This window comes from Haemaphysalis longicornis, unplaced genomic scaffold (genome assembly GCF_048455015.1).
Source record: "Haemaphysalis longicornis isolate Haplotype H1 unplaced genomic scaffold, Haemaphysalis longicornis Haplotype H1 scaffold_1, whole genome shotgun sequence".
Lineage (NCBI taxonomy): Eukaryota > Metazoa > Arthropoda > Arachnida > Ixodida > Ixodidae > Haemaphysalis > Haemaphysalis longicornis.
The window spans coordinates 275980168-275994488 of record NW_027526203.1 but is presented as its reverse complement, the minus strand read 5'-3'; the positions used below and the strand labels follow the sequence as shown (position 1 = coordinate 275994488).

Genomic DNA, 14321 nt, shown 5'->3' with positions numbered 1-14321 from the left:
GTCCTTGCTTAATCACGCTAAGTTTTACCAAATTCAGCACTATTGTTTGTGATAAGTAGAGGCCGGATTTTTAGGCTTTAAGAAAGTTCATTTTAGGTGCCAAAAATAGGCAGGCAAAACAACGTTTTTTGGCCTAGCTCCCAATGTGATAAATATAGACACCGTAAATATTCATATAAATGGAAGCAATTTCAAACGAAGACTTGCACGACCTATATCTATGACAGGATTTCAAACGAAGACTTGCACGACCTATATCTATGACAGGAAAACAAAAAATGTTGTGGCACGAAGGTGGCAACCCTTGAATATAGTCGCTACCCTGTCTTACAAAACTGCTGAACTGATGGTGATTCATCAGCACTCAACAAGTGCACTGCCCACATTCAAGTTCAGTGGCCACTTTTGCATGCTCAAGCGTCTCGTATAGTGAAAGAGGCATGAAAAAGAATACTTGAGAGCTGGCAATACTGATTAAAAGAAGCGCTACTTTATGTTTGCCTGATGCAATTTATTTACTACAACAAAAACAGACACAAATGATAAATGCAAGAGAGACAACGATTTATCAAGAAATTAACAATCTCTTACATGAGGACTCTTAGGTGCAGTTCCAGCTCTTTTCTCGTGTACAATGATGTACGACTTTTACGGGCAAGATGTCCCAACACTGGCAAAGAGACTTCCACACATTTGTATAGCATTTTTCAGAAGGTGTTTAGCACCGGAACAGATTTTTGACAGAAAAGCATGTTTTAGAGCCCATCGGCTGTGTGAATGTAACGGCGTAAGGAAATCCAGCTGCGCAGTGCTGTTCCGCCATTGGCTCCTCAATATAGGAGTGATCTAACAAAAAACAAAAACGGGCGTATATGCTGAACCGTTGCTTTGAAAATCAGTTTGGGAAGCATGTGGAACGTAGTCTAAGAGTCATTGTGAAAATTGTGGAAATAATGGCAAACTGCCACCATCTCCATATTTTCAGTTTCAAGATTGTGCCTCTTGTCACTGAGAATGAGCATCCTATTTCGCTGCTGATGGCTGTTGTTTTCCGGCAGTGTGTTGAAATAGAAGACTAGGTTGAACCCCCATAGAGATCAGAACAGTCAGTGTTTCCTGGTAATGTGAATAACAATTTCAAGCTGCACTTGAAAGAGAAACTTGTGGCTACAGTGTTCATATAGGCGCCAAAAAATGGGCATTTAGGCACAAATCTGAGATGGGCATTTATAGGCAGTATAAAAAACGCCGTAAAAGCTCTTATTAAACTAATTCGTGCTCGTATACCAAAGTGGGGCGATAGGAGCACAAAGAACAAAAGAGGCATTTGCCTAAAATCCCTTTTCTAGTCATAAGCAATGAGGCAGCGACATTATTTCATCTTTTGAACATCACTAAATTGGTTCTCTCTAACTGGCTTCAAGATGTTGTTTTTTTTATCTCGGTAATGTCTTGCCTGTCATACAGTGCGAGTACAGTGGTACTGACATTTATATATATGATGGCCAGTGGCAAAAGTTGTATAACTGGTGCAATTGGCGATGCGACCTATCCAGGTGTCGGTGGTAAATGACCACGTTGCTGGGGAATTGCATGGGTAATTTTTATACCTTCTCCTTTGCTTGATTGTCTTTGTAGGCCGTCCCATATATCACTTTGTGACGGGCTCTTTTGTATAAGAAAAGCAGAATGGAAACGGGAGGAAAATATCGCTAATAATAATTATCTCTAAGCAAACCAAGCATCATTTTTAGTTGAGCAAAAACCAAAAAAGCTTTGAGCTTATTCAGGCCTTGTGCCCTTTTCAGTACCATTGCCTGCCCACATCCACCTGCTCATATGCGACTGTTATTCAAGCGTGTGCATGCCCAAATTTGCATGTTAGTTTTCAGTACTTGTATGATTGTACAAGCATGATAACGTGCACTGCCACTCAATTCCACCTACATTGCTGAAAATTTTAGTACGTGGTACTGTTTACTTGCAATAGGTAAGTGGTCTAAAATGGAAAAAAACTTTTTCTTAAAGCAAATTTGCTTTAAGCTACCAAAATTTGTTGGCACACTATATAGTTTCAGGGGGCCTGAAGCATGTTAAAAAAAGGTGGTTGGTGAACTCTCACAACTGCGAGGTTACGAGCTTCGTCGATGGTGGTGACACGTCATTTTGTGCCACCCTGCTGACAACTGCGTAGAGTAGGACCGAAGGACAGGTGCAAACTTACAATGCACTTTTCTTACACTTTACAATGCACTTTCTTACCATTACACCTTTCTTGACACAGTTTCATAATTTTGTGTGTATGCAATGGTGTACCGTTAGTCCTGTCCTTGTGTCCTATTCTCTTGTGTAGTTCTCAGTAGTTTGCACAGTTTGCATTTTTTGTTGAGGTGGACCAACTTGCCCAACGTCAAGTCCTTCAAAACACTCTGACAAGCTTTCGTACTGGCAAGACAAAGGTTTGGTCCCACTAAAATACTGTAATGGGGCACCTTGTGGTGAAATTTCAGTTTACCGTGAAAAATAAACAAGCAGCATGATCACAGGAGCATCGCAGCTACAATGCATCATTTCACCTGGAGTCTGGTGCCCATGCTGCGTCATAGGTGAAAATAGTGGCACAACCTGCATCTTCAACTCCATGTACTGCGATAGCTTATCTGTCGGTCCCTGCGATTGTGGTGCTAGAAAGTACTATCCTGCATTCTGTAGAAAAAATTATTGCAGCACAAACGTTGGTAACGGCTGAATCATGCCAGAATTCTCTCGTGCACTGAACCAGTTCAAATAAAATTGACATATGGAAAAAAAAAGTTTAAAATATTCAGCACAGTACTTCCCTAACAGTCATGGACAGATCAAGCTAATTGTGGTAGTATTTTTAACATCCCTGAGAACTTGTACGCTGGCAGACTGCTCTCGCCCAGGTGGGGTTTTGCTCAAATGGAGAAATACCTTTCAGCTCTGTCATGACCTTGCGGTGGCGTGAACACAATTTTGTAGAAATGTTGTTTAGACCTGTCTGCATATATACTATGCAACAGGTATCTTTAAAGTGGAGTCTGTGAAGTATTTAATCTCTGCACGTTTGCAACCTGTACTGGTGGTGTCGTGCTGTCTTTGTGGATGCCCGCTGTGCTGAGATGCGGGTGGTAATGCCTCGGAAAAATTGACACACACTTAAGTTGAGACACTTTGATCAGTTCAGACTCGGAGGCAAAGAACTTGAGGGTAATATAAATTCCAAGCCTCCTCATCTAAAGCTGTCTTTTGTCGATCATTTCACATTCAAGTCATGATCAGTCCACACAGGTGATCATATGTAGCTACTAAATATAAGGCTGTGTTGGATTTGTCCGTCACAGGGTAGTACTGGTAATAAAATGCTTATTCGCCCTGAGTAGAAGGGGGCTTCTGAACTGCTCCTCTCATGAGACACTAATGTAGGCCTTCTACTTGCAAGATGTTTATCTCAACTTGGTTAGCATTATTAGGTAAGTAAACCTATTGCGGCAACATAAACTCTACTGCCATGCATGGCAATGTGCAGTTCCACCACTTGTCAGATGCATGGGGACACCTAGTAAGACGTTGGAGTCACTCAAATTAAATGCCAAATATAGGAGACATAAAACGTCTTTAGAATTTTGGGCTGCCCAGAACTACATAGCAGCCCCCCCCCTCCCTTTTTTTTTTTTTTTCCACAACGTTTCTACTTCGAGAGCAGCCCTAAACTGGCCACGAGGTCGGAACTGTTCTGCCTTCCATGTGTTCTGCTCTGGCGAATCGACGAGACCTACAAAATTGCATGCATAGTGCCAATCTACCCGTGAATTGTGGGTATTTTGCGCGCTTGAGCCACACTACGCCGCTTCGTTTACCGCCCTTTTTGCACGAATTTAACTGCATACCTTGCGTACGGCCGCTCGTTTGTGTCGCATTTCTAGTGAGTTTAGGCAGTACTGCACCTTTCGCACACTTGCTGACCCTCTGACAGCAAACAGTATCTCGTATTGGGGCCCTCGATCGGTATGGTCCTTTGGCCTTTGTGGGAAAACCGCGCTTCGGCTTTTAGTGGCGCCGAAGAAAAGAGACGCAAAACCCGGCATCCATCGCAGCAAGCGTCGTCGTGTTCTTTTTTCGAAGACCAAGCAAAAGTACAACTCCTCTTCATCGTCGTCTTCCTTGCGCGGCTCATTCCAACGACGTGACGGTTCAGCGCGATATTCAAATGCAATTTACAACAGCCTTTCCAGCACATTCCCGCCCTCCTGGGATAAAATAAAGTGTTGTTGTTGTTATTGATTGCAGAAAACCACGTTTCATTTGTTTCGGGCGGCCCGGAGTGCGTGAAGCTTTGAAAACACTGTGAACCCTGCCTGCTTCCAGCACTTCGGCTGCTTCGGCTTCGGCACGCTACATCCGATGTCGTGGGTGCAACGCTTGTGTATGTCGCTCTTCTAGAGACTTGCTGGCTGCTGGCGAGCAGAATTATTTATCAGATTGCTCAAAACGTTTATTCAGCGACCAAGGGAGGAGGAAAGGGGTGTCAACTTTTTTTTTTTTTGTCTGTTTAACGATGGTTTTACACGGGCTCCACTTCTGTCACGTGACGCTCCCTCATATTCTTTTGGTATTTCATTTCACGCGTTCGCCGTGGCCGTGGTTCCCATGGTTCGGCCTCCCTGTTCTGTGGTTCGGCCAGCTTGTGCGTCGTCGGAGTGGCTGAAAGCGCTCCGTACGCGTCTAGCAACAGAATTCAAGGTCGAGCCATACAGGAAGTTTCTCTTTATCTATAGTTGAGCCAGTTTATTCGCAACCAGTGGAATGGGAAAAGACAAAAAAATTTGGCTCTAACAGGAGAACGGCGCGCGGAGATGGCCAACAGCGGAAGTGGGTGTGACGAATCGCGGATCGAAGACATGTCAGACAAGAAACAGGGTATGTTCCGTACACTTACATTGTACTTTCATGCAAGTATTCGTTGATCTAGCTGAGCTAGATAATTTCGAGAGAAATGATTTGCTACGAAGGGGCAGGGAACACTCTGACGGTGACGAAAGTACTAACGCGCTCAATTTGACTTGCAACACACGAGCGGCGGCCGGAGCTGCCTTGTACGGTACTGGCACCGTAGTCGGTGTTTATTTGACAAATAATTTCTCTCAGGGAGAGGACATTGATCCAAACCGTGTGCAAGTAAAATGAATATAGCGCAACAATTTACCTAGCGCGCAGCATAGGCGCGGTTGCCTATGCTGCGCGCGTTGCCGCATTTTAGAAACCTAGCGGTTACTACTAGGCTGGTTCGCATGGCAGACCTAGATTTAAAAAAAAAATCATTTTGTTGCGCTTATGACTATACACTGCAGGAGAGGAGCATATGTGGGTATTCCAGGATCGCCTCGGAAAGGCCGTGGAGGCAAGTCGTAGAGGATGAGCGACCAAGCTTTCATTTTTCTGTTCCGTGCAACCATTCTGAAATATCTGAGAATCAGTGGGTGATTTCGGCTGGTACGACGTGCAGGGGTAGAGAGCCCTTGCCTGCTCGACTCCCTGGGCAATGAGTTGTCTAGCGGGGACGTGTGGTGTCCAGGTTAATTGGGTGCTTCCATCATGTGCTGCTTTCGTCAGGCGGTCGGCCATCGTCATTACCGTTTGTGCGTATGTAAGTGTGTATCCAGTGAAGCAGATTGTAAGGATTGCACCTTGTGCAGCTAGGTCCTTCTGGATGTCGAGGTTGCAAAATCGCAGCAGCACCACCACCACCACATGGGCAGTCAAGGCTGGGGAGAGCTAAGCCGCCAGGTGTAACCTAGAGATTTCAGCAATGGTAAAACTTGCCAAGGTATGTGGCATCGCCTTTCGATTCCCAAGCGGGGAATAGTGCAAACTGCACTTTCCGTCGGGCAGCACAGATTCATCTGTACACTCCCAGTATCTGAAGTATAATGCAGTTAATTGGGCTGGGCTGTACATACGTCATCAAACCGAAAAACTGCACTTTGAGACGAAGGACAAAAGTAGACATACACTCCACAGACTCAATTGGCATATGTGTTTAATACACAGAAGCAGTGGCATAGCCAGAGGAAGAGGAGGAATAAACGTGTATCTGAAGTTGTCAGCCCTGGGAAAGAGTCCTCATTCCAGGCTTCTTGGGCTCGCTGCACCAGCCAAAGCTGGCCGTCAGGGTCCGAGCTGGACAGTGCTCTCTCCCAGTGCTCAGGGGAGGGGAAGGGCAGGGGGGGTAGGTGGGGGTTCTTATCACAGCCCCACATGATATGGTAGAGGGTGCCCGGAGCCTCGCAGAAGCGGCATTGCGAGGAGTACAGGGTGGGGGCCAGAATGTGGGCCCTAGTGGGGTGGGGAAATGTGTTTGTCTGAATGCCTCGGAGGTGGCGCTCTTGTTCTTTGGTGAGGCTTTTGTGCGCAGGAGGATATAGCATTCGTTCCAGATGGTAATGCTGAGTGATTTCGTGGAACGACAAGAGAGGGGAGACCTGCCACTGCTCGCCGAACTCCTGGCTTGCCCGGTGGGTCAACTCTCGGGCACGCTGATGGGCAGCTTCGTTGCCAGACACGGCGGAGTGGGCTGGAGCCAAAATAATCCGTACGGGATGTCGAGGAGGATGCTCGAGTAGAATTTTTTGCGCAGGTCGTGATATGCAACCGCTGGAGAAGGTTCTACGGGCTTGTTGGCTGTCTGTGATTATTATTTCTCCCACCATTATTATTTCGGTAGTAGAAACCACAGCGGTCATAGCTCTTTGCCCGGGATATGAAGCAGCGTCTATATAGACTGTAGCCAGAAATACTTTTCAGGGGATGTGCTGCTGGCAAAAAGCCTAAAAGTAAAGACAGCCTGAAAGCAAACACTATTTTATTCTCATTTTATTATATAATTTTCTGGTTTTGTTTTTACATATTCATGTACTGATTCGGGGTGTGAACAACGTGGACGAAAAAAAGGGCAGAAATGCAGTGGGGACAAGAAGAGGGGGGGGGTATGCACCACTCAAAAATTTTTAGGGGTGTTCTGACACTGAAACGCCCGCACTAGCTACACCCCTGCACAGAAGGATTATATATGGCCCGCAAAAACGTGATACACATGTATAAAAGAAAAAAAGTACAGAAAAACATGACAAAACAAGCCATTGCAATACTACACACATGTGCAAACGAATGTTGACCGGAAAAAAGGAAGCATGAAGCAGCCGAGATTGAAAGCTTTTTCTTGGGCGCAATGCAAGCCTTTCCTGGGCTCACTAGGGCACCTTGAGGAAACCTGCCAGATCCTCTTCCAGGCTAACCGCCAATTCCTGTGCCAGTGGGCAAAGGGTGGTAAGCATCTTTGATATACCGCCCTCAGTAGATATTGCGAACTTTGGTGGCTGAGTTGGTGGCTGCTTAGGCAGAAAAAGTCTCGTAGGTTGAGGGACGATGGCTGTCTCGAATGCTTTGTGTTGTGCAGTCCACACATGAATGCAGGCAGCATTGAAGCCTAGTTAGAAGTGGCCCACCATCACCACTCAGTGTAGCTCGACATGGTTCAAGCTTTGAAGTGCTCATAATGAGAGCAGCCAGTGACAAGCTTCAGGCAAGTTACCAAGAATTTGTGACATGCGAGGGAGGCTGAGATAGAGCCACAAAAACCTTGGGAACTGTTTTTCAAGCTTCATAGACACTGAAGTGCTTAACGCAGTCACAAGCATGCCATGGCATCAAAGACACATGGGGCCTAGTCAAAGGAGCAGCATGATCCCTGGTGAGCAACTGGCTGATGGCCCTGGAGATGCGTACATACTGTGTTGTCAGTGCCTTAATGGCTGGCCCCCACTTGAGATGCTCGTCTGTTGTCAGGCCAATGTGTGTAACTCGGGTTTTCGAGGAAGGGTCCATGTGGAGCACCTGTAGCCAAGGGGTCTGCACAGTGAGAACTGAATGGGGAGGGGTCAGCTCTTGCAATAATCACCAGCACTCGCTGTGCTTTCTACTGCCAGTACTGGCTTTCACCTACCGAAAGTGCAACACTTCAGTGCGCTCTGTGGTGTTTAATTCGGTGCAGCCATGCGCAGCAGCTTGAGAAGAGTGGCATGTGGTGGTTCCCATGCTGTTATCACATGGAGAGCTGTAGACCGGTTATGATGCGCTTTCATTGCTGGAAGTGAACCTAAACTAAGTAGTGGGCCATCAGTGGTACAGTACAGTAGGAAAGGGTGCACTTGATAGCGTTAAGCATTGCATGAGTGGGAAGCAGGTGCAAGAAAGGAGGAGCCACAGTATGTGCTGGTGTTTCAGCGACATTTCACATTACAGTTCTGCCAAACCCAAAGGCCAGTGCATTGTCAATTCTCATTGGAGCATTGCAGCCACTCACACTGATTATCCATCGCCTGATCGAAAGCCTCCCCAAAAACTTGTGGGGCAGTTTATGCGAATCTCAGAGGAAGACGACTGAACGCGTCTGGGCCAGCCTGGCCGCTGCTCATGAGTCATATTGAGTGCAAAAGTATGCCTGCATTATGTTAGCACGGGTGGCTGAGGGTGGCTGTTTCCAGTTGACTGGGATCGTGCAAAGATGCAAGGGAGTACACTCCTGTACAAACAACTTCTTTGCACCAAGTGGTTGCTTGTTAGGGCTCATACTTTATAATGAAACAGATAATGCATTTTATTGTTAACAATCAGGCTAAACTGTTGCCAAGGATGATTGAAGGAATTACACCATGTGGTGCGATGATTTAAGAAATGAGTGCAAGCAGGCAAGCAGTTTTAAGTAGATATTTTTGTGTGTTGTATAGGATATAGGAGAAATGCAGTCCACTTTATAATCATCAGATTTATGAGGGAGAAACATGCGAGCATGTGCTACTTGACGTAGGTAGAGCTTTTATAATATATATAATTTCAAGACCCATAATTGGGCCCATGTATCAAAAAGTGACCCCTGACTGGCCCCCTCCTTTTGGGAATGGCATTTTCTGCAACCTTTGGCTAGGGGGAACTTAGAGTGACACTGAAGTGATTTGTAAGCATTGTAGGATTGCTTGTGCAAAGCTTGTGCAAATCTTGCAAAGCTTGTGCATGGAGTCTTTAGCATTTATGCGGCCTTATTTAGTAGAAAAATCAATTTGCGTGCTCCCCTCACTGCATCCTCTTTGCCGTTTTCCCATGATGTTTTGTGAGATGCTCACTCGAGGTGGCTTGGCTTGACTGTGCTACTGCATGGCTTGCCAATGACAGAGTCAGTCGGCTGGCTGGCGGCGGCTCGTCGAAATTTGTTCGCTCAGTTAAAACTAAGCCGCGGCAAGGTTTGTGCCCGGAAGATTGTGGTTTTAGTTTGTTAGTTTGTAGACTATGTCAAGCGTAGTAAGGCCTATGATAAATTCGAAGTACCTCCACAACACAAGTGTATATAGTACGACGCTTTGCTGACTTTGCTTCACTGGAGCTATAAGCTGCATATGCCTGTGCAACTAGTACGCTAGTAGGGAATCCATGGCCTTAAAGGCTGGGGAAGAGTCAGCAAAGCTAAAATAGGTAACAAGGAAGTAAAATCAACCGAAACTTTTATTGTACATTGTAAAACCAAGGTATGGGAAGCACTTCTTGCACAGGGTGAACTAGCACAGCAGTAAGCAGTGTGACCACACATTTGCAATCACTTTCCCTGCCTAAAGGATGCAGTCACTATACTCGGTTACAACTCAAGAACGGCACCACCTCATGTAGTATATCACTACGCCAAAGCGCCGGACCCGTGATGTCAGTGCGCGCTTTTTGAAAGGGGTTTGCTATGAATGCGTGATATCATCTGCCTTGTCTCGCGCAGTTTGTTTGTCGTCACTGGAGTCGTTTATAAGCATTTTAAGTCCAAAAAATCACGGGAACGGCTCGCGCCGTGTTCAAAATATTCCCAGTAACGCCCTAATTGCGCCGCGCGGAGAAACATCCGGCTATGGTGATAAGGCACAGAGGCAACTTCTGGTGCCGTTCTTAAGTTGTCACCGAGTATAGTCAAGATATTCGTGGAGATTTGAGAGAAGCTTACTGTATGAGCGTTATTCTAGAAATACTCATCTAAGCTGCTGGGAATGCTGAAACTAAAAGAAAAATAAGCAGCCCGTATGATATATACGTCATGTTTCCTCCCCCAACACTCCTGGGGTTTCTGAAGCACTAGATGTAGTACGTTAGAAGGAGCAGGTTCAAATCACCCATTTCACGAGTTCTTTTTAGTTGATTTCTTTTTATTAAATGTTTCCTATACTGCATTCACCATTTTGTGCTGCAACATTCGTTGCTCCACGAGCAAGTTGGCAGACTACGTGCAGGCTGACACTAACACACTGGCAAGTTCTTGTTGCTGTGGTGTTGACATAAGCCCCAACAGCTTGCGAGCACAGTGCCAAATCAGCCGACTGTCAGTCTAGGGTAAGCACACCATAGGGACGAGCAAGGCAAGCTCCAGAGGTGGTGGCAAAGTGCCTCGAAGTTGAGTGTCTCCAATGACACGGAGGGCATTCAGTCACTGTGTACAACTTGGCTAGTGAACATTACGGCTAGTGTCCATTCTGAGTGAGGCCGGCAGGATTACCTGATGCGTTCTCCGGCCAACAACGTGGCAGAAGCGTGATATGGCAATTCCTGATATCGAGAATGCCCGACCAACGATAACGTCGGATGCCAAGCACGTTGCTGCACAGAACCACAACTGAAACTGCTTTGAACTCCCATCTTGGACATCGTCCAATCGCGTCACGAGACGAATACGCGTCACTGCTGCTAGTTCTTGTGGCCACCACAAATGTCGCAAGGTATTTTTCTTCCTTCGAGCTTTATAAATTAAATACTGCTTTATTGACCAGATAAATAATGAAAAGACTTTATTTGAGCCAGTCTATGCAATGTGAACAAAAACGGAAGTCTGACAAATTCACTTCAGTGTCCCTTTAAACCAGCTAGAAGATGATGCACCACCAGGGCAGTTGCCTAAAAGTGTTGAGATAATCCAATGGATCTTCTTTTCGTAGCTAAAATAAGTACATTATATTATGATTTGCAAGAAAATCTGCAGTTTTTATTCAGTTTCTCGGTATGATGTTCTTGATCTGATGCTCAGTGTTTTCAATCTGACCGGATAGTTTCACAATGGACTGTGCTTTAACCTAGCATCACTTCTGACTGCGTGGTAATGTCTATTGACGGGTCCAGAAAATGTTTTTGTTGTTGACACTAGCAGAAAAGTTAGATTTGTCATAGTGTTGTGGATGTTGTGGTTGAAAGTAGTGTCTTTACTCCAGATTCGTTCTTTGTGCAGGTTTTCAAACTGTATCTTACTACAGTTGGGATGGGGGCAAATTAAAGCCTGAAGACATCGACACCACCGTGTGCACGCACCTTATTTTGGGATTCACCGATGTTGAAAATAATGTCCTTAGCAAAGGGTCCACTGAAGGTGAAGCATCGTACCGGGCTGTTGCCAACCTCAAAGCAGAGAATCCTTCCTTGAAGGTTATGCTGTCGGTTGGAGGCGGAGCGCATTCAAGCTGCTTTCACAGCATGGTGTCTGATCCCGGGAATACCGACATGTATGTGGCCTTATTAACACATTTTTCCACAGCGAAATGAGCGCAGTGTATACAAGTATATTCTATGTTTTCCAGATTTGTTGCCTCGGTAGTAGAAACTCTGAGAAGAAACCATCTTGATGGCATTGACATTGACTGGGAGTTTCCTATGGATATCAACAATGGCAAGGCCCATTTCACCAGGCTTTTGCAGGTATGGCAGGGGTCAGTGCTTTCATTTCAACCAGGCTATAATGCAAACTCTGCATCCTAGAATCTGCGTGCATCATTCGAGGAGGAAGCAAAGGCTTCAGGACAGCCGACGCTGATTTTATCGGCAGCTGTCGCAGCACAGTCCGTGCTTGTGAATGCATCTTACGATGTCCGAGAGATTGAAAGGTAAGAGGCTGTTTTCTCGTTGCAGTTACCACAAGTGTTTTTTTTTTTTTTCAATTTCGCATCTTTTCTTTATTTCTTGCTTATTTTTAGATTGGACACTTTGTTCGAATAAGAATACATCAGTTATTATGGAATTAGTACTTAGCTTGCTTACTTTGGTAGGTCCTGGTGCATGTTGCCAGAGGGGAAAGTGAACCCTCACCGAATCTGTCCCCCTGGTTGTTTAGTGCAACCTGGTTCAATATGGCTGCCACATGACTGAAAACGATCCTGCAAAGAAAAAAAGAAATTCTGTATCTGGCCCTGCCTGATGCGATCTAGCTTTGGGGACAACATAAATGCTGCAAGAGATGGAAGAAGCATACTGCAAGTTCCTTCAGCCTATGTTTGGGACTGGAGTGTGTTATGAAATGCAAAGTATTTCTTGCATATTAACGAATGCCGAAATGGGACTTCATGCACAGGCACTGGTGCAGGCATCGGCGTCGTGGATGAAGTGTAGGCAAAAGAACGGGCAGGTGCGATCATTGCGTGGGGTATTTGCAGATATTGTTTTTGCAGTTGACAATGCTCTTGCAGATTATGTTAGGTTGGGACTAGCTAAAACATACAATAAAGAAAAGTAACTAATGCTTCCACCCCTTAAAAAGAGAAAAAAATTCCTTTTAAGTCTGCTTATGTGCTTTCAAGGTGAAAGACTGGTGAGACTTATTAGCAACTTCTGTCCTGCAACATCACATTTGCCTCGCTTTCTTCGCTCTTGTTTCTTGATTTCTGGTGTGAATTACTTCAACCACCTTCTGTTTTGCTAAGCTGTGTATGCGTCTCTTTCTTAGCTCTCGTTTCTTTGTCTTACGGCGCGAATTGCCGCAGAAAGCAGACTGGCACACACCAGTTTTCCTAGAATCATGGTTCTGCGCAGCTGGTGTGCATCTGTTTACTCACGTGACATTACGTTCAGATGTCACGCAACGTGCATTATTATACAGCTTTTACATTTCCCATTTATAGTTTTGTAAAGTTGGTACATTGCCCCTCAGAGGCCCCGATTCCTGGCCAATCCCCCAAGTGCGTATGTGCAACGAAGTAAGGGACAGCAACAATCACACCAACTAATTTTGTTCTACGGCAGCAATGTGTGGAGATAGCACGGAACAGTTCTTCATCCGTGCTGTCTACGACCTTTTTGTGCTGATTGGATTGTTTAGCGTATGGAAGTTTCGCATGATTGGCCACAATGCGGAGGAACCTCGGGGTTAAACTAAGTCAATTTTTCACGAACAATGTGCGCTTGTGTATGGTGTCTATGTGGCATAGTCGCAGCCGCCTGACTGGTTGCATCTTCTTGAGGCGTGTGTGTGCCTGCCTGACTTTTAAAATATGTGTCGGTAAATGTACTGTCATTGTAGTTAGGGTGTGATTTTAAAGCTTTTCGGGATAGTCTTTCTTGCAATAAAGAGAAGAAAAACGTGTGGAGATAGCGCGGTTGCTGCTGTGCAGACCTTTTTTTTTTTATTACTTACTTTTTACTGTGTCGGCCCTTTTCTTAAAAGAACATACATACCCGCAGTGAGGTATAAGATAACACTTCATAAAAATGAACGTACTATACTGCTTTTATGTGATATTCTGTGATTGGCATAGCCAAACTGTCTGTTACTTTTTTGTTTGTGCACAGGCTCTACAAAATAAAGATGCTAGGAACTTGTCAGTGTGTTGCGAGTGTGTCATCATCCGCAAATCGGCACCAAGGATAGTGAGAGGGAAACTGCACTTTTGAATTCACTTTTCCCTTTAAAAATTCCCGTAAATTGGCTGAAAAAAGCCGGAACATTGCCTGCACATTTTACTCTTTAATCTGGTTCAGACAGCAAGAAAGAAAAAGGCTGCGTATCTGCTCACTTCGCTGCAAATGTTGCGAAGACGATAGTGTTCTGCCGCCCCTCCAGGGTAAACACTCTTCCCCCTCGCATCTCGGTCCTCCCACAATAATACGATGGAGGTTTGCTCTAGTCAATTCAATTTTATCGCGTTTCATCACTTCTCGCGCGTCATCTACGGGAACCTTTCGTTACCGTTGGACTTCTGGGAATGCCGCTATGTTGCTTTTTGTATTTCTAGGTCAAAACATTGTTTTAAATGTGTATTTTCTATTTCCTATCGCAAATATCAAGCACACATTTATTTTCAATTAAAGGATTGAACACTGCGAGTACCAGTTGTGCATTGATGCTTTGCCTCAAATGTGCCGAATGTTTTCTTTTTGTTAAACAATGTTAACAAGTATAAAGTGTGTTTCCAGATTCAGTGGTTTAGAAAAGTTTTCATTATGTGTAAACTTCTTGT

At 45.1% G+C, this 14321-nt stretch overlaps 1 protein-coding gene across 6 annotated transcripts in view; it reads left to right on the top strand.

Moving 5' to 3' along the window:
• Window positions 1-4410: 4410 nt before the first annotated feature.
• The window catches only part of LOC144146348 (chitotriosidase-1-like), a 29911-nt gene continuing 20000 nt past the window's right edge, over window positions 4411-14321 (top strand). The window contains exons 1-4 of one of the 6 annotated variants that reach the window (XM_077678320.1): window positions 4411-4447; window positions 11327-11597; window positions 11673-11790; window positions 11851-11975. In XM_077678320.1, coding sequence (XP_077534446.1) covers window positions 4426-4447; window positions 11327-11597; window positions 11673-11790; window positions 11851-11975 — 536 coding nt within the window. In that variant the 5' untranslated portion in view covers window positions 4411-4425. Of the gene's footprint in view, window positions 4448-4625; window positions 4942-7722; window positions 7772-11326; window positions 11598-11672; window positions 11791-11850; window positions 11976-14321 lie in introns of those variants that run through there. The other 5 variants (XM_077678327.1, XM_077678336.1, XM_077678332.1 and 2 more) reach the window with 5 other exon arrangements.